Below are 21106 nucleotides of genomic sequence, written 5' to 3'. Positions count from 1 at the left end.
TAGAAAGGGAAGTTAAAAAAGCACCCCAAGAGAGTAGAAATATAGAAAATGATACAATTAATTATATCAACAATCCCTAAAAAGGGGATACTGTCTATAAAATACATTATTAAATGAGATTTTTTTGGTTTTTAAAATTTTAATATGCTTTATTTAACACAACATATATAACAGATTATCATTTCAACATAAAACAATATAGAGCATCTGAGCCGCCACCATGGTGTGGAAGCTTAAATTCCGTGAGCAGAAGCTGCTGAAGCAGATGGTCTTCCTGAACTGGGAGGTCACCGATCTCAACCTGCAGGAGCTGCACGTGTCGCGGCGTCATCGTTTGCAGCAGTAGGAGGACGACACACGCTACAACCAGCTGAGCCTTGCTGGGCGCGCGAGCTGCGCCTGCGCGACCTGCCGAAGCGCTGCTGGACAAGTATGCTCTGGGCCTAGTGCCCACATGTGGATCACTGGAGCTCTGCGATTTCCTCAAGGCCTCGTCCTTCTAACGCCGCAGCCTGACCACTGTACTGCTTGAGCTGCGCCTGGTGCAGCACCTCCAGGCCGCCGTGGCATTCATGGAGCAGGGCCACGTGCACAAGGGCCCCGATGTGGTCACCGACCCCACCTTCCTTGTCATGTGCAGCATGTAGGACTTCGTCATCTGGGCTGACTGGTCCAAGATCAAGCGGCATGTGCTGGAGTACAATGAGGTGCGTGAAGGCTTCGATCTGGAAGCCTATCAGGTCTTGCCTCGCCAGGGCCGCATTTTATAGATGGGGAAGCCGAGAACGGATGCCTGAGATTCTATGACGGCGTTCTCCCCAAGAGTATGGCAGTCAATCCTCGGTTCTTAAGAACTTGGCTCCTCAGCTACAGGCCACGCACAGAGCCAGAGGGTATGCTCCTTTTCCACGAAATTTTCTTAGCCTTTGGACAGTTGATAATGAAATGACTGCCTTACGGGAAGCAGTTTTGTGCTGCACTGGGGAATTGTTAGATTTTTTTTTTTTTTGATGTGGACCATTTTTAGTCTTTATTGAATTTGTTACAATATTGCTTCTGTTTTATGTTTTGGTTTTTTGGCCAGAAGGCATGTGGAATCTTAGCTCGGCGACCAGGGATGGAACCCTCACTCCCTGCACTGGAAGGGGGAGTCTTACCACTGGACCCCCAGGGAAGTCCCAACTGTCAGATTCTTATACCTGAAACGTTGTAGTGTGAAAGCAAGGACTTTGGGGGGGGCTCCCCCGCCTTCAGCTTTCCTTTCATTTTCTTTCCCCGACCCCAGCTTTCCTTTCATTTTCTTGTAGCCGGACAGTTTGGTTTAATCTATTTAACTCAAATTCTTGCCCCTGTTCGTGATTAAGCAGTTTACAGATGATGAAGAGTTTGGTCTCAAGTTTTCATAAAATGGATGAGATTTTAGTGTTCAGAGTCCTTTCTCTTATTTAAAGGAATGCTCTCCTAATGCCAACAAATGGCCTAACTGCTTTTTAAGTGCAATAAATAAATAAACAAACAATATAAAAGTTATTAATTTTACGTTCTTTTTTTGTACTAAGTCTTTGAAATCCAGGCTATATTTTACATTTAAGGTACATCTCAATTTGGTTGCTATTTTTTTTTATTACGGTAAAAAACATTAAATTTTATATCTTAACTATTTTTAAGTGTACAGTTCAGTGGTATTAAGTATAGTCACTTTGTTTTGAAACAGATCACTAGAATTTTCTCATCTTGAACTCTATATCTATTAAATACTAATCCTCTCTCCTCTCTCCCCCTAGCCCTTGGCAACCACCTTTCTACTTTGTATTTCTATGATTTTGACTATATTAGATACCTTATATGGGTGGAATCATACAGTATTTGTCCTTTGTGACTGGCTTATTTTGCTTAGCATAATGCCCTTGAGGATCATGCATGTTGTAGCATGTGACAAGACTTCCTTCTTTTTTAAGGCTTCATAATATTCCACTGTATGTATATACCACATTTTCTTTATCTGTTCACCTGTTAATGGATATTTGGGTTGCTTACACCTCTTGGCTATTATGAATAATGCTGCAATAAATATGTGTGTGCAAATATCTCTTTGAGATCCTGCTTTGGGAGAGTTATTTTTAATGATGACCTTTCATAAAATGAACCAAAAGAATTAAGAAAATTCAATCGATAAAAATTTACTAGAAAAATTGAATTATTTTAGTAGGTTAAAGACAAATATCTTTTGAGAATATAAGTGAATTTCAGCATGGAGATTTAAAGCTTAGATTTGTTTATAAGCTATATTAAATTTTTTTTAAAGGAGGAAATGAAAAAGAGGCCAAACTCATCTTGTTAATATACCAAAACTGATATCTAACTTCAAAATAATTTACAAGATAGGTGACCATATGTGCATGGGTTTATCTCAAAAAAAAATTACAAGAAATGGTAAGCCCACAAATAACTAGACCACCACCTGTATCATAAATAAAACCAAATCAAAATCCTGCCTGGGTAGAAACATTTTATCTGGAATGAGCTTTCAATAAGCATGATCAAACACAATCTATGAGCAAGTATCTGCTCATGTTGTGTTTTAAAAAGCTGTAATAGTTTTATATCTACCCCTGTGTCAAACACATCATGTGATTAATACTGTGTGAGTTTAGTATAGTAATTAATTATATGGCAATAACCTTGGTTTGTCTGATTTGCTTCAATAGCTCATAAAGTGAATATCCTCAGAAAAATGATTATATTAGATACACTAATAGTAAATAAACCTCATTAAAAAGCAATAATATTGAAACAATATATATAGACAAATGTTTAAAGCTATACATTCTACTAAATCTTATTCACACGTACACCAGAAATCAGCACAACTGATCTAAATATTAATAATTTAGCACAAATATTTTTCAATATCAAAAGGCAATTATTTTTTCAATAAGCTTTCTACATGCATAGCTACCTTAATCTACCTATTAATAGAACTTATTCCATTGAAATAAACATCACAGAAAATAATTTTTTCAAAACTTCCAGAACCTATGGTAAAAATGTTAAATGAAGAAACAAGAAAAGTGGCACAGATCAGCTAACAGAAATAATTTTAGACCTAATCCTTACTAGAATTTGCTCTGTGACCTTGAGTGAGTTATATAATCCCTATGCTCCACCTGCCTCCGTAAGTGAAAAAGGCTCTCCGTACAAGCTAATACCAATGAATGAGAGCCATTTTGGAAACCAATTCAGAAGAAAATTAAGTTAGATCTCTGCCTCATACCATACATAAAAATGAGTACAGTTCAATTAAAGGTATAAAAGTGAAAAATACAGCAGAAAAACTCAGGACATTTCATCATGTTAGGGTAGCAAAGACTTCTTTAGGAAAGCACAAAACATAGAAGCCATAAAGGCTGATTTTACTACATAAAAATGTAAATGGTTTATTAGTATGACAGATACCCCAATGTTAAAAGATAAGGCTGGGAGAAAATATACAGAACATCTCAAATGACAAAGGTTAATATCTACACTTTGTAAAGGGCTCCTACAAAACTATCAAAACAAACAATCCAAAAGAAAAATGGGAATCCTAGGTAAATAGGGTGGTACACGAAATAAAAATCAATGGCCAATAAATGAACAAAAGACATTCCATCTTAGTAGTAAGCATAAAAGTGCATATTAAAACAATAAAATATTAGAGGGGCAAAAATTCAAAGATAAATAATTTTATTGTCATCAAAGGTGTGGAGGAATGGGCACTCTCCTTCACTGCTGATGGAAATGAACATTGGTATAGCTCTTTTGAAAGGTAATTTGATAGCAGCTATCTCCTTGTAAAAAAATAAACATGCCCATGAGCCAAACAGCTCCATGTCTAGACATCTATTCTACAGAAATACACCTGTGTATAAAGATATAAGAATAAGGATGTTCAATAAAGTATTATTTGTAATAATCAAAGAAGCAAAGGCCACCAAAATATTTATTAGAGAAGAATGACTATAGTACATCAGTTCAACAGAATGTTTTGCAGATGTTTAAAAGAATGAAATAGACTGCAAAAGATGTCAGATGAAACAAGCAAGTCTCAGAAGAATTATATTAGGAAAAAAATCTATTTAGTTGTTTTTCTAAGTATACAGAAAATGTTTAAGAAGATGAGGAAGGGAAGGAAGGTAAAAGAAGAGTCTCACTTTTATTTCTAAATCCACCCTTACTGTTTGAATGTTTTATGACAACCATGTATTACTTTTATAATTAAAAAAAAAGAATGCATGGGAATTTCATAAGTTATTCAGCAATGTGTCTCTCACAGGATCTAGAGTGTAGTATTCAGTTCCTAGATCCTACTATCCAGGATTCAATCATCCTTTGCTAACTGCAGTTCTGAGATACAAAAAATAAAAAATAAAAAAGTTTTTCACTCTTTTTATTTCTGTTGCCTCAAACAAAAGAACACAGCACCTCTGCTCCCCCCACTCCCACAGAAGAGGTGGGCAGGTCTATCAGAGGAAGCCCCAGAGAGAAGATTTATTTCTGCTTTATCATTTTAGTATATGATAGCAGACCAAGCCCAGAAAAAAACAAACAACACCTCCCCACAAAAAAACAAAACAAAATAAAACAAGGTTCATCTGTGAAAAGTCAGAGATTTGTGAAAACAAAACAATCAAGGGGAACGGTAAGGATACAACCCATGACGTTTCAAGTCTGCTGGGGCTGTTTCAAGTTCTCTAAAAGAAGTACAGTTTGTATAATATAAAACTTGTGGGAGAATCTATCCCAGCAATGTTTCCTGAATACCTAAAGAAGCTGATTCAGGATAGGGGTTACTGGAGCAGGTTTTTAAAGATAAAGACTGGTTTGTTTGGGAAATGGATACCCTTCAGAGAATAGAACCTTCATCTGTGTTTTAAAAATAGGCTTTATGCCATTTTCACTGTTTCCCCCAACTCACTCTTATCCATGAGACTTTGATCTTGACAGCTGCAATTTTGCTAGCCACAATACTTTTCAGGAACATAGATCCCAAGGTTGGCAAAGAATTTGCATTCAAGAGATATTATACAACACTTTAAAGTCAGAAAGATCCGGTTCAAACCCTAACTTCCGTTTCACGCTGCATTACCATAGGCAAGTTACCGACCCCAATATATGAAGTGGAGACACTGTAAGGGTTGGAAATAACATACACAGCACCTTAAGCAAAGTTCTCAGTGCACAGAAAACCCTTGTCAAATGGAAGCTATGATTTTTATATTATAATACCTTTGACCTGAGTATGGGAGGGGGGAGTGGATAAGGGGGCAGGGCAACTGAAGTGTTCCTAGTTCCCTCTACTGGGACTAGTTGTTTGGCTTTCTATCTTGCTAAAGATGAATTGATTCCATCCGCCCATGCAGAATATAAGTGCATTTGACAGAATACAGCAAAGTTAGGATTTATATTGTAAGCTATTTTTAAAACTGCCTGGTTAGCAAATTAAACCAGCTGTGAAAATATCCTGGTTTCCATTCACAACAAATACAAGACAAACATTCTCCTTTAATGAACCTGGCCTCAGGGCAGCATAGCATATTCTGCATAATTCATTCCTAAGGGTTTCAGAGACACAATTTTCACAAGACAGACCAAAACTAAATTATTTTCTAGGAAAAAAAAAAAGATGAGAGAAAAGAGTTTCTCTCTACAAATTTTCGGTAAATTCCATGAATCACTGTCCCATTCAACTTAGAAGACTACTGTCTGAATAAAAAATAGCAGTTATGTCAGTACTTTAAGCCAGTCTTAACTGTTTTTCCTTTAAAAGGGCATATGAAACACCACTCTGCTCTGCAACATAATTTTTCAAGTTCTGTGACAGAGGGCGGAAAAAATCTACTCACTGCCACACAAAAGCTACCTAGAGGACTCTCAATTTCAGATTTAAAACTTATCACTCCTTAAGAAATTAGAGGAGGGGCTTCCCTGGTGGTGCAGTGGTTAAGAATCTGCTTGCCAATGCAGGGGACACAGGTTCTATCCCTGGCCTGGGAAGATCCCACATGCCGCGGAGCAACTAAGCCCGTGCGCCACAACTACTGAGCCTGCACTCTAGAGTTCGTGAGGCTGAAGCCCGCGCACCTAGAGCCTGTGCTCCACAACGAGAGAAGCCCACGCACTGCAACGAAGAGTAGCCCCCGGGCTTCCCTGATGGCACAGTGGTTAAAAATCCACCTGCCAACGCAGGGGACACGGGTTCAAGCCCTGGTCTGGGAAGATCCCACATGCTGCGGAGCAACTAAGCCTGTGCACCACAACTACTGAGACTGTGCTCTAGAGCCCGGGAGCCACAACTACTAAGCCCACGTGCCACAACCACTGAAGCCTGCGCGCCTAGAGCCCGTGCTCCACAACACGAGAAGCCACGACAATAAGAAGCCTGCACACTGCAATGAAGAGTAGCCCCCGCTCACCACAACTAGAAAAAGCCCGTGCACAGCAGCGAAGACGCAACACAGCCATAAATAAGTAGATTTTTAAAAAAAGAAAGAAAGTGTAGCCCCTGCTCGCTGCAACCAGAGAAAAGCCCACGCAGCAACGAAGACCCAACGCAGCCAAAAATAAAATAAATAAAATAAAAATAAATAAATCTATTTTAAAAAAATGAAGTTAGAGGAGACATCCTGAATTATTTAGAATGTTGGCTACGTTATATTATTCATAATTCCTGTTCCTTTAGGGAAACAACTTGTTATTTAAACAGAGATCAGAAGTATAAGTAACTAATGGAACAGAATTTCAGGAAGTATTATTCAAATAAATTCACACTTGGAATGCAGGGAAACAGTCTATTAATTAAGTTCACTTCATAAAGTTCACTTCTTATCCTAAGAAAAGGATATACCATTTTACGCTGTCTTAGGAAATCAACCAGGCTGTTAGTTCAGTTTGGAACATCCTAAGCCTTAAAGCCTTTGCTAAAGCGTGACATAAATTTTGATTAGTCGAGTGTGAAAAACTACAAAGCCAACTTTCTTGTCCCTCCAGTTAGTCTGTCTATAAATAGAAGCAATACATTAACAGCCACCAAAGCAATTCGTGAGTTCCACAATGTGCCCAACATATACATCCCTTGCAAACATGCTCTCAGCATGTTTAACCAAAGTGTTTCTGAAGATCTGTAATAAGACCCTTTTAAAATAAACTGTAACTCACTGTTTGCTTTCTTCACCAGGAGGTGGAGTCTTGCCATGCCCTTCCATTACAAAATCCTCCTGTTCCACCTGCAAAGGCAAGTACCACAAGTCAGCAGTAGTTAGTAACTAAGATGCAATCACTCCAAAGTGCCAGGGCCTGTGCTTACAGAACCACATGGCATTTCACCATACTGCCTAGGACAGAAGCCTCAGCCAGTGGTTTTCACTCTCCAGGTTTGCTTACGGAACCTCTGCTTGGGTGACCAGATTTGCAGAATAAAAAAGGAAGCATGCTGATTTGCAATTCATAATTGTGACAAAAGATTAGCATCCAGAATATAATAAAGAATTTCTATGAATCAGTAAGAAAAAGACAACCTACCAGAAAAATTTACAAAATTATTGAGTAGGAATTTCACTGAAGGGGATGCATAAATGGCCCTAAGCTTATGAAAAGATGTTCAATCTCCTGTCAATCAGTAAAATGCAAATTAAAAACACAAAGAGATACCATTTCACAACCACCAGGCTGGCTAAAATTAAAAAGTTGGGCAATACCAAGTGTTGACAAGGGTGCAGAGCAACAGCAACTCTCATCCATTCCCAGTGGGAGGGAAAATTGGTACTACTTTTAAAAAGTTTGCCCTTATCTAGTACACTTGACTATGTACTTACTGTACAAACCAGTGGTTGCACTTCTAGGTACATACCCTAGAGAAACTTCTGCACATATACAAAAATATTTTTTGGAGCATTATTTTTAACAGGAAAAAAAATAAACATTCATCAACAATAAAGTAGATAAATAGGCTACGGTGTTTTAAGACAACAGAATATTATACTGCATGAAAATGAATGAACTACAGAAACACACCTCAACCTGGATGAGTTACAAAAACACAATACTAGGTGAAAGAAGCAAGTCACAAAAGAATACATACACAGTTTAAATCCATTAATATAAAATTCCAATATATACATTTTTAAGCCATATATGTGTATATATAGACATATGTATATTTATGGTTTATAAAGCTATAAAGGGAATAACTATTACAAAATTTAAGCTAATTAGTATCTTAGGGAGTCGGGCAAGAGGGATTTGATCAGGAAGGGACACATGGTGGTTTCTGGGGTATGGTTAAATTCTATTTCTTGGCCTATGTAGTAGGTACATGGGCATTTATTTTATAATTATTCTTTTAACTGTATGTATTTCTTTTCTCTTTTATATGTATGGTTTATTTCTCAATACAAATTTTCAAAGGAAAAAGAAAGCATTTTACTATTCCAGATGGTTTACTGATCATTAAAGGAAGATAAGTACAGAGATAGAGCTACCTCCACAAACTGGGACTATCAGTCCTATGAAAACATCCCCAAAAGGCATAATTTTAAAATATCAAACAGAAGTATTCAAGGAGATAGATATCAACAGATGTATTCAAGGATTATTCCCTACTTAGAAAAATACCGTCCATTTCTTATAGAACCTAGTAATCTGGAAGACAGACAACAGTAACACAGATACACACCATAATGAAACCCAAATAAAACAAAAGGCTTTCCAGCTCTGCAACCCTCTGCAGTCTTCATTTCTCAGAAATACTGGAGAAGATGGAATAGTATTATTAAGAGGCTACGTTTCAAAAAGAACAGAAAAATCGAGAGGTTTACTTTATTTCCATTAAAAGGAGAAACTGGAGGAAGTGTAAGCAAGAATAATAAAAGACACATACTGCATACTGTGAAATTCAAACCAGGTTTCGACTTTTATTCTTCTCTACGGACTTCCTGATTCTGCAACCTACCAGATTTTGCCAAGGAGAGGGAGGATTCTTCCATCCTAAATTTATACAGTGATCTAAACCTCTAGAAGAAAAAACATGGTTATAATGTTGCAAGGGGAACTTTATGAGGAGCTGGAGATGATCTTGAACTGGATTGTGGTTACAAGAAAGTACACATAGGCAGAAAAAAAAATCACTGAAATGTACATTTTATGCACTTAACTCTACAAATAAATGTTATGACTTAATTAGAAAAAAAAGATGACACATTGTTTAAATTTATTAAAGTTCCTTGGAATAATTTTCTCAAAGACAAGAATGACTATTCTCCCACTTATATATATTATGAAAATTTCTTGATTTTTGACCTTTAAAAATCCTCCCCAGTTAAAGAGCTCTACATTGTGGACTTAGCCTCTGCTTACTAGTTTTTGTTTTTTTTTTTTAAGGCTTATCTAGGGACTTCCCTGGTGGTGCAGTGGTTAAGAATCCACCTGCCAATGCAGGGGACATGGGTCCGATCCCTGGCCGGGGAAGATCCCACATGCCACAGAGCAACTAAGCCCGTGCGCCACAACTACTGAGCCTGAGCTCTAGAGCCCACGAGCCACAGCTACTGAGTCCGTGTGCCACAACTACTGAAGCCCACACACCTAGAGCCTGTGCTCCACAACAAGAGAAGCCACCGCAATGAGAAGCCTGTGTACCGCAACAAAGAGTAGCCCCCGCTCGCCGCAACTAGAGAAAGCTCGCGCGCAGCAACGAAGACCCACTGCAGCCGAAAATAAATAAATAAATATATTTATTTTTTAAAAGTCTTATCTATAACCATTTCTAATTAGCACAATAATGAAGAGAAATAATAATCAAAAAGCCCACAGCCTGGGACTTCCCTGGTGGCTCAGTGGTTAAGAATACGCCTGCCAATGCAGGGGACATGGGTTTGAGCCCTGGTCTGGGAAGATCCCACATGCCGTGGAGCAACTAAGCCCATGCACCACAACTACCGAGCCCATGCGCCATAACTACTGAAGCCCGTGTGCCTAGAGCCCATGCTCCGCAACAAGAGAAACCAGCGCAATGAGAAGCCTGTGCACCGCAACGAAGAGTAGCCCCCGCTCGCCACAACTAGAGAAAGCCCGTGTGCAGCAACGCAGACCCAATGCAGCCAAAAATTAAAAACAAACAAACAAACAAAAAAACCCACAGCTTCAACAACCTCCCCTATACTGGTTTTTGAATCTTTAACTGCAGCCCTCATATTTTGCATATTTGGGTCTCCACTCACCTTTCTCCCATTACCATTCATTTGTTCAATGAATTATTTATTGGGTACATATTACATGCTAGGTGCTGTGCTGAGGTAATGGGGAAGAAGACAGTCTTTGCCCCCCAAAAAACTTATGGATTGGTGGGAAAGACAAACAAAAACTAGTCAATTCCAATACAGTGTGAGAATGCAATGAATCAAGGAAGGAAGGGCACTTAACTCAGTTTAAAGGCATCAGATACTCTAGACCCATCCTAGACAGAAGAGCCATCTCCTTCCTGCTTCAGAGAGGAGGTGGGCAGGACCTGATGCTGGGCCTCGCCATCCATCTGGACCGCTCCACACCAAGGTCCATGAATTCTGAAATCCGCTTCCGACCATAAATGCCTCTTCCACTCCCTCCCTCCATTTGAATCTGTAAGGAGTCCTCATTGTCAGGTCTAGTTCTGTGGTTCTTCTCTTTCCTCAGAGTCCATTCAGAGGCTCACCCGCAGGCATTTCAGTGACTTTCCTCCATAATGTCCTAGATTTGCTCACCACCAACTTGTCCTTAGGACATTCCTGTCTTGCCAAACGCTTCTCTTTTTCTCTTCAGCTCCTGGAGTGCAGAGCTGGAGAAAGTTACAAAACTGGTTCCTTTACAAATTATACCAGTTAACTTCCACTCAGTGCTGACATTCAGCACCTCTGCCTGGAAGGCCCATCTTCATCCTGTCTTTCTGGTGAACTTCCATTTCACCTTCAAAGACTGGTTGAAAGTTACTTTTTTTTTTTTTTTTTGCGGTTCGTGGGCCTCTCACTGTTGTGGCCTCTCCCGTTGCGGAGCACAGGCTCTGGACGTGCAGGCTCAGCAGCCGTGGCTCACGGGCCCAGCCACTCCACGGCATGTGGGATCTTCCCGGACCGGGGCACGAACCCGCGTCCCCTGCATCGGCAGGCGGACTCTCAACCACTGCGCTACCAGGGAAGCCCCGAAAGTTACTTTTTTAGGAAGCATTTTCTGATATCTCCTGGCACTTCTTTCTCCTCCCTTCCAGGTGCTCCTTCCCAGTAGCTCTGTAAGGCTTAGCCAGCAGCTGTGATCCTTTGTTCACCTGCTTCCCCCCACCCCGCCAAACACAGCCTCTAACACAGCCCTTCTGGTCGGTTGTTCATTCTTTCAACACAACTGCCAAATGCCTTCTAGGTGCTAAGAACTGGGCTGAATGACTGACCTACTACACCACACTCCTCACTCATTTATCCTGTACCTTTTCTATCTCCTCAAAGACTCTAAACCCATCCACTAAGCATCCTCCCTAAGTCTTTCCTTTCTGAAGATGACAATGCTATCCCACACAAAGTCCCAAAAGCCCCTCGTTTTTTTCTCTCATGTCTGTATCACAAACCTCTGTGTCACTGCCATTTTGCCCCCCACCGACTGCTCTGCAAGGCTAACCTCACCACTTATTTCCAAACTCATGACCTATACCACACTGCCTTCTCTGGGATCTCACTATCTAAGAAACCCTTCTCTCTCCCTTTCCAGTAAATTCAACTCCTCAAGCTACAAATATTTTATAATCTCTTCCATTCTGAAAAATTATTTTTGGCTTTGTGATCCTCTCCGACTATCCTCCTGTTTTTTCCCTTCCCTTTACTATCCAAATTCTTTAAAGACTAAACTCCACCCCTATTACTTCCGTGTTCTCATCACTGAGCACGCTCTTCTGCTGCTCCCCCCACCAACACATATGTACCTCCCTTCTCCCAATATATCCCAATATCCTCCCAATATAAATCACAATGTTTGTTCAAATCAATATTCAGTGCTAGCAGTGCTAGACTCAGTAAAACAACATATACAGCTGGATCATATGGAATAGTTAATTTCCTTTCTTGTACAATTTTTTCTTTTCCCTGGAACTAACAATTACTACTTCCTCTTATACTTTCTTTCAAATTTTTTGGCTTGGTATTTATTATGTATTTTTCACTAATTCGCCCTCAAACCCTCCAACAGAGCTGTGAGTCTCCTCTTAAATAAGTGCAAACGCTTCAGGTAATCTACCAATTTCACGCCAGTCTTGGAGACATTGCTCAGGGGTTTTCTCCTGTTCCAGCTGCGATTGTTTGCTCTCTAGACTATTAAATAGCTGACACTCTGCCAGGGGTGACTCTTTCCCTTCATCTCTGGGATTCCTTGCTCTCTCCCCTTCACTGCAGCATCTGTTTCCTTTTTCTCCCTCTTTTATGGTTTATTCCTGATTTAGGTGGAACACAGACTTCAATGATTTCCTAATAAAAGGTATACAGGAAGTGAATTTTTTGAGATCGTGAATGACTGAAAGTCCTTATTTTATCTATATATTTAACATATAGAAGATTTTTACCCACATACATAATCAAATATAGAATTTCAAGTTAGTAAATGTTTTTCCCTCCAAAAATTTGAAGGCCATGCTCCATTGTCTTCTAGCACCCAGAGTTGCTAGATAGAAATTCGATAGTATTATAAATCCTAATGTTTTGGATATGACCTGTTTCTTCTCTGGAAACTTTTAGGAGCCTTTCCTTTTCCTCAGGCTTCTAAAACTGCAAACCACTAAGTATGGTCCTTCTTTCATTTATTGAGCTGGTATTTACTGGGTAAATACTTGCAATCCAGAAGTTCTAGTTCTTCAGGTTTGGGATATTTTCTCTACTTATTTAAATATTTGAAATTTTATTCCCTCCAATTTCTTTTCTCTACTTCAGGAATTCCTGTTACCCAGTACTGAGTCTACAGGACTCATTCCTTAATTTTCTTCTTTATCTCTCTACTTTTATCACTTTGACTTTTTATTTTACTTTCTGGAGATTCTCTTAACGTTTCAATACTTTCAATTAAAATTTTTTTCCTGCCCTTGCAGTTTAATTTTAAGAGCTCTTCCTTGTGCTTTGAATAGCCCTTTTTTAAAATAGTCCTGTTCTTATTCCCTGATTATATGATCCTTATTTCTGAGGATATTATGGCGTGTTTTTATTTTGTTTGCTTTATTTTCTTTCGCTCCCTGTATAATCTGTTTCCTCCAAGTTCCTCTTTGATCTTTGGTTTGGTCACTATCTTCCATTCACAGGTTTTTATCAAATGTCTGGTCCTCTTCGGCTATCCACTGATTTTTAAGAGTTAAGTCCTAAAGAGCTCAAAAGTGCTTTTTGTATGTGGAGAAGGGGGAGGACATTGCTTATCCCGTGGTTGGCTTCCTGGATATAAGGAGGGGATCTGGCCATTTCATTGGGAGAACACGCAGATGCCTACATCTTTATATTCTTTTCCCCCCCTGGGCTGTTCAATTGCCCAGAGAGGTACCACTTCAATCCTCAACCTAATAGGTATAAGCCTGGCTTCCTGTGTTCTGGGACTGAATGGGGGAAGAGAGCTGGCACATTCTCACCTAGTATGTGACTTTGATTTAATCCTTCTGTTTTTAGTTAGGTTCTCTCCCCCTCCCCTGCCCCCTGCTTTGCCAGGGTGGGAGAGGGATAGCTATCCATCCATCTGTGGATGTGAGGGGCAGGATACCTGGGACCCCGCTCCTTGTAAATTGTTCAACCAAAACTGCCATTTTCAGGGTCACTCCAAAAGCTTTCCAGCTTCCAAAATTTCGTTGGCATCTCTTATCTACTTCACCTTCTCTTCCACTCACTTTTTTTCTGGTGGATTTATGCTTGCTGAAATCATTTTGTAAAAGTAATTTTAGTGGAGGTTTAGAAGGGAGCAGAGATTAATAACTGGGTTTAATCTACTGTGTTCACACTACTTTTAAAACCCTTTTGCCTCTACGTTTTCCCTCGCTCAAAACTGCTCTATTTAGTGCCACCAATAAATTTTTGTTGGTTTGTTTTCTTCTTTTAAAAACTATTTAAAATTTTAACAGTTTTATGAGGTATAACTGACATATTAAACTGCATATATTTAGAGTATACAATCTGATATATGTATATACTCATGAAACCATCACCACAATCAAGAAATCACCACTCCTAAAAGTTTTATGTCCCCTTTTTAATCCTTCCCTCCTGCTCTCCCTCCCCAGGCAACCACTAATGTCCTTTCTGTCGGCATAGGTTAGTTTGCATTTTCTAGAGTTCATATGCATGGAATCACACAGTATGTACTCTTTTGGCTCCCTCCCCTCCTCTCCTCTCTCTCTTCTTCTCTTTTTTTGCCTTTCTGCCCTGGCTAGAACCTCCAGTACAATGTGAAATAGAAGTGTAGACAGCAAACATCCATTTTTTTGTTCTTCATCGTATGAGTAAGGCATTCAGTCATTCACCACTGAGCTTAATGTTAACTGTAGAATTTCGTAAAATTTATCAAGTTGAGTAGCTCCTTTCTATTATTTTGCTGAAAGTTTTTATCAGGAATGGATGTGATGTCTGTCAAATGCTTTTTCTGCATCTGTTGAGCTGATCATACAGTTTTTCTTTTTTACTTCGTTATTGTGGTGAATAACACTGATTTTTGAATGTTAAACCAACCCTACATTGCTGGGATAAACCCTACATGTTCATATATTATCCTCGTACATATTATTGGATTCAATATGCTAAAATTAGGTTTACAAAGTTTGCATTTATGTTCATGAGAGATACTGATCTGTAGTTTTATTTTCTTGCAATGTCTTCATCTAGTTTTGTTATCAGAGTAACGCTGGCCTCACAGACTGAGTTGGGAAGTACAGCTGACCCTTGATCAACACGGGTTTCAACTGTGCAATAGTAAATATTGCAGTACCATACCATCTCCAGTTGGTTGAATCCAAGGATGCAGAGGAACCCCAGATATGGAGAACCAAGTATAGGGATGGCTGACTATAAGTTATACTTGGATTTTTGACTGCCCAGAGGGTCAGCGCGTCTAATCCCTGCATTGTTCAAGGGTCAAGTATATTCTCTTCTCTTCAAGCGAAATTATACTAATTCACATATAAGAATCTTACAATATTCTACCATGTTCCCCTCCAGGTCTTTATGCCACTGTTATTGTACAGTTCACAGATACAAATGCTATAAACCCACAATGCATTTGTATTATTGTTGTTCAAACAATCAATTCTCTTTTAAAGAGATTTAAATAACGGAAGAAAGTCATATATTTAGGCTGTGTAGTTTCCATTTTCTGAGTTCTTTATTCCTTTGTGTAGATTCATATTTCCATCTGGCATCATTTTCCTTCTCCCTTTAACATTAGTTATAGTAAGGGTATGCTGGTGATAAATTATTTCAGCTTTTGTATGTCTGAAACAGACTTTATTTAGCCCTCAGTTTTGAAAGATATTTTCACTGGTTATAGAATTCAAGGTTAGCAGATTTTTCTTTCAGTGCTTTAAAGATGTTCCTCTACTGTCTTCTTGTTTGCATTGTTTCCAACGAGAAATTCTTTGTTCCTCTGTTAATAGTGTGTCTTTTTTCCTCAGGTTTTAAGATTTTGTCTATCGCTGGTTTTGAGTAATTTGATTAGGATGTGCCTTGATGTGGTTTTCTTCATTTTTCTCATGCTTCAGGTGCATTGAGCTTTTTGGATCTGTGAATCTGTGGGTTTATAGCTTTTATTGAATTTGGAAAAATTTGAGCCCATTATTTCTTAGCTATTTTTCTGCCGCACTGTCCACTTCTTCAGAGACTCCAATTACAGGGATATTAGGTTGACTGAAGTTGTCCACAACACACTGAGACTCTTTTCACTTTTTCGATTTTTACTCTTTGTGTTTCACGCTGGATAGTTTCTGTTGGTGATTCTTTATATTCACTAATGTTTTATTCTACAATATCTAATCTGCCACAATTCCATCCAGTATATTTTTCATCTCAAACATTATAGTTTTCAACTCTAGAAATTTGATTTGGGGCTTTTAAAAAATATATTTTCCATGTCTCTGCTTGACTTTTTGAACATCTGAAATTATAATAAATGTTTTAATAGTCTTGTCTGCTAATTCTAACATCTGTGTCAACTATGAGTTGCTTTTCAACTGATTTGTTTTTCCCTTCACTATGTTTGTATTTTCCTGGTTTTTACATGCCTGAAAATCTTTGCTTTGAATAACAGACATTGAGAATTTTTGCTGGATCCTGAATATTTCTGTATTCCTATAAATATTTTTGAGCGTTGCTCTGACATGCAGTTAAATTCCTTTGAAACAGTTTGATCCTTTTAGGTCTTGTTTTTAGGATTTGTTAAGCCAGACTTAATAATTACTTAGGGCTAATTAATTATTCCCCACTACTATGGTGAGAACTCTACCAGTACTACTGCTGAGTATACTAATAATGCTCCATGAATTGTGAGGTTTTCTAGTCTGTAGAAACAGGCACAATTACTGACACTGTTTGAGTGCTAGACACTGTTCCTTCCAATCCTCTTGGAGGGGTGCCCCCTCCTGCCTCAGCCTTGAGTCGTCACATGTATGTGCCAAAAAGTACTTTGCTGAATACACAGGTGAACCCTCCTCAAATCTCCAGAGTTCTCTTAGCAGCTCTCTCCTTTCCAGTACTCTGTCCTACAAATTTTGGCTGCCTCAGTCTCCCCAGACTCTCAGCAATGTTGCCTCAACTGAGAGGGTCCACTGGGCTTTGCCTGGGCTCCCCTTTCCTGCACTGCGGCCTGGAAGCTCTCTCTCAAGCCAGTACGCTGGGGTAGTCAGAGGACTCACCTTGTTTTCCATTTCTCAGTGATCACTGTCCTTCATTACCTGATGTCCAGTGTCTTGAAAAACGACTGTTTCAAATACATTTTGTGTATATATATGTATTTTTAAAAATAAATTTATTTAGTTTTGGCTGCGTTGGGTCTTCATCGCTGTGTGCAGGCTTTCTCTAGTTGCGATGAGCGGGGGCTATCTTCGTTGCGGTGGCTCTAGGCACGCGGGCTTCAGTAGTTGTGGCGCACGGGCTTAGTTGCTCCGTGGCATGGGGGATCTTCCATGGACCAGGGCTCGAACCCGTGTTCCCTGCATTGGCAGGCAGATTCTTAACCACTGCGCCACCAGGGAAGCCCCCATTTCATATATTTTAAAAATTGTTATTTCTAGTGGGAAGGTTAATCCTGTTCCTGATACTCCATCTCGCCCATCTGGCCTCTGAATTTATTCCTTTGGCTTAGAAAGCTTTTCTCTCACATTGTTACATGAAAGCTTCCCTCAACATCATTTAGGTATCAGCTCAAGTGCCATCTCTTTGAAGCGATGAATGAATCTTGACCACCCCAATGGAAAGAGCTTCCACATTCAGTCACTCTCTAGCATAGCACACATCACTATCTGAAGGGATCACTTATTTATGTGTTTTGTTGCCTGTCTTCCCCCCACCAAGAATGCAAACACCCTGAGGCAGAGACTTTGAATGTCTTATTCATCATAAACTGGGCACAAGATGTTTGATAAATATTTGCTGACTCTCTGATTTGCTAATCTGTGCTTCTCTTTCTTCTACTCTCTAAACATTTATGTCCCCAGGTTCTGTCCTTGGACCTCTCTTCACATTCTGCCTTAGCAATACCATCTAATCTCACAGTTTCAACTGTTAAATGTGAGTGATTCCCACTCCTGTATTTCCAGCCCCCAGCCCCGTATTTTCACCTGGTTGACAGACACGTATCTGTGGATAGCTTGCCACCGTCTCAAACTCTGTATGTTCGATACAGAATTAATCCTGTTCCCTCCCAAACTTGTTTTCTTCCTTATGTTTCCTATTTGACAATGGCATCCTCATCCTCCCAGTCATTTAGCTCGACACCTTGATGTTACCCTTGATTTCTCCATCTCCTTTTCTTCCATATCAAATTAATTGCTAAATCCCATCCGTTTTATACATGTTACACCTTTCCAACCACCCCCTCCATTCCAGGTACCCCAGATGGTTTAAAAAGAAAACATATATATTTCCTGAAATATAAAGCTGAGAAGGACAGCTAATATTTTGCATGACAGAATCAATGTTCAAAATGATCTTAGCAGACTACGGAGAAGGGTGGAAGCTCCTAACACTGTTTTTTGTTTTTACTGAAAATCATTCACTTACAGAAAAATACACAAGCCTTAAGTGTAGAACTCAATAAACTTTAGATATGGTTGCACCCACGTTAACTATATAGTTCAAGACAGAACATTTCTACCTCCCCAGAAAACTCCTATATGCCCCTTCCCTTGAATTCTACCCCCTATACCCCAAGTAACTATTCTATCACCATAGATGAGCTTTACGTGTTCATAAACTTTATATAATTAGAATGTACACTTTCATGTCTGTCTTTTTTCACTCAATATAATGTTTCTGATATTCACCCATGTTTTATGTGCATCAAAAGTTCAGTTTTTAAACTTAGCAGTATTTCATTGAACAAATATGTTTATTCATTCACCTGTTGATACACAGTTGGGCTATTTCTAATTTGGGGCTGTTATAAATAAAGCTACCATGAACATTCTCACGTAAGTCTTTTTGTGAATATATGCAGTCATTTCTATTGGGTATACGTCTAGAATGGAATGTCAGGGTCATAAGGCAGGTGTATACTTAACTTTACTACAGACTTGAGAAATAGTTTCTGAAGTAATTGTACCATTTTACACTCCTTCCAACAATGTATGAGAGTTCCAGCTGCTCTATATACTTATCAACACTTAGCAGGAGCTCCCTGGTGGCCTAGTGGTTAGGATTCCGGGCTTTCACTACCGTGGCCTGGGTTCAGTCCCTCGTCAGGACTGCAAGCCCTGCAGCGTGGCCAAAAAAACAACAAAACACAGCACTGTCAGTCTTTCTGAACTATAGTGAGTATGTAATGATATCACATTACGGTTTTAATTTTCATTTCCCTTATGCATAAGAATACTAAATATCCTAGTTTCATGCCTATTTGAATATCTTATTTTGTGAAATGCCTATTTAAGCCTTTTGTCCACATTTTCAGTTGTTTGTCCTTTTCTGATTAATTTTTAGAAATTCTTTATATATTCTACATATGAGACCTCTATTAGATAAACATATTGCAAGTGTTTTCTCCCAGTCTATAGCTTTTCCACGTTCTTAATGGTTTCAGCTGATCAACAAAACTTTAATTTTTTTTTTTTTTTTTTTTGTGGTACGTGGGCCTCTCATTGTTGTGGCCCCTCCGGTTGCGGAGCACAGGCTCCAGACGCGCAGGCTCAACGGCCATGGCTCACGGGCCCAGCCGCTCCGCAGCATGTGGGATCTTCCCAGACCGGGGCATGAACCCGTATCCCCTGCATCAGCAGGCAGACTCTCAACCACTGCGCCACCAGGCAAGCGCTAACCTTTTTTTTAAAATGAACTTCAACTGAGCTACTTCTCTTTTATGGTTAGTGCTTTCTGCAAGCTACCTAAGGTCATAGAGATACTTCTTGTGTTATCTTCCAACAAAGCTTTACAGTTTTAGCCCTCACATTTAGGTCTATGATCCATCTCAAATTAGATCTTATGTATGGTATATGATATAGGGATCATGGTTCACATATTTCCATATGGTCATGTATTGGCTCTAGCACCATTTATTGAAAAATCTTCCTTTCCCTCATTGAATTAATTAGACTTTTTAAAAACTCCTTAAACTGCGAAGTCTTATACTTCAGATTCAAAACAATCAGTTGTAAAACTGTAGGATGGGCAAGACCAGTATAATAGCAGTGTATTGGATAATGTGGTTGACTCACACAAAGAAGCACTTCTCGCTTAGCAAGGGAATCTACAAATTTTAGCTGACACATATTCTAAAGTCCTTTGAAGCTTATTGTGACCATGTGATTAAATTCTGGTCGAAGAAATATAAGCACAGTGGAATGTGCAACTTCCACAAAGTGTTTCAAGGGAAGTTTTCTCCTCTTTGCTGGATGGAACCCAGACATGATGGTTGGGGCTAGAGCAAAACATAAGGTGGAAGCAACATATTGAAGATGAAAGAACAAAACAGAAGACGTCTGAGTCCCTGTGGCCATACCAGTCCTGGGCCACCTAGTCAAGATTTTTGAGAAATTTATGAGAACTGTCATCATATATTTGAGAGAGTGGTCTGCAGAATACTTTTTATCCTTCCTTATTCTATATGGCAGAAACAAGAATAAGCTGTGTTGAAGCTACAAGGGGCGGGGGGGAAAAGCACAGAGAATAAAATAACAAACACACCCATGTAACCATTACCCAGATTTAACATATTTGCTTCCTTATATTTGCTTCAGGTTTCTCTCTTTTTTTAAAAGAAATAAAATACAGTGAAGGTATGGTGAAGGGTTGAGGCCCCCCAGCACAGTCTTTTCCAAACCCAATCCCTTTCCTTCCTCCTCAGACGTAATAACCCTATTTTGAAGTTCATGTGTGCCTTACCTCTTAGAGAGAACTTTAACAATTCACTGGTTCTTCTGCCTCTGAGTGCCCCTTAGTTCAGCTTTGGTCTGCCTATAACCAGCATAGGAATCACCTGGGGTGCTTGTAAAACATAAATTCCAGGGTCCCAACTCTTGAGATTCTGTTTCAATAAGTCCAGGGTGGACCTTGGGCACTTTCATTTTAAAAAGCACACAGTGTGCAAATCAAAACCACAATGAGATAGCATTTCATATTCACTAGAATGGCTAGAATAATAAAATACAATAACAAGTGCTGGTGAGGATGTGGGCAAATTGAATCCTCACACATTTCTGGTGGGAATTTAAAATGAGGCGGCTTTGGAAAACAGTCTGGCAGTTCCTCAAAAAGTAGAACAGAGAGTTAGCATATGACCCAGCAATTCCACTCCTGGTTATTCACCCACGAGAAATGAAAGCATATGTCTATACAAACTTACACAAAAATGTTCACAGCAGCATTATTTGTAACAGCCAAAAAGTGGAAAC

General features: G+C 39.2%; 1 protein-coding gene and 1 pseudogene across 2 annotated transcripts in view; one reads left to right on the top strand and one right to left on the bottom strand.

Moving 5' to 3' along the window:
- Positions 1-21106, bottom strand: part of TNRC6B (trinucleotide repeat containing adaptor 6B) — a gene marked incomplete at its 3' end in the record, with an annotated part of 197954 nt that overhangs the window by 149913 nt on the left and 26935 nt on the right. Inside the window, exon 4 of the mRNA XM_079716010.1 lies at positions 7198-7265. Coding sequence (XP_079572136.1) covers positions 7198-7265 — 68 coding nt within the window. The remainder of the gene's footprint in view (positions 1-7197; positions 7266-21106) is intronic.
- Positions 221-770, top strand: LOC307059952 (U3 small nucleolar ribonucleoprotein IMP3-like; annotated as a pseudogene). The gene has a single exon. The product of its transcript is annotated as a U3 small nucleolar ribonucleoprotein IMP3-like (transcript).

Source organism: Hyperoodon ampullatus, assembly GCF_949752795.1.
Source record: "Hyperoodon ampullatus genome assembly, chromosome: 11".
Lineage (NCBI taxonomy): Eukaryota > Metazoa > Chordata > Mammalia > Artiodactyla > Ziphiidae > Hyperoodon > Hyperoodon ampullatus.
Note: the sequence above shows the minus strand (reverse complement) of the source record. Positions and strands in the feature narration are given on the sequence as shown.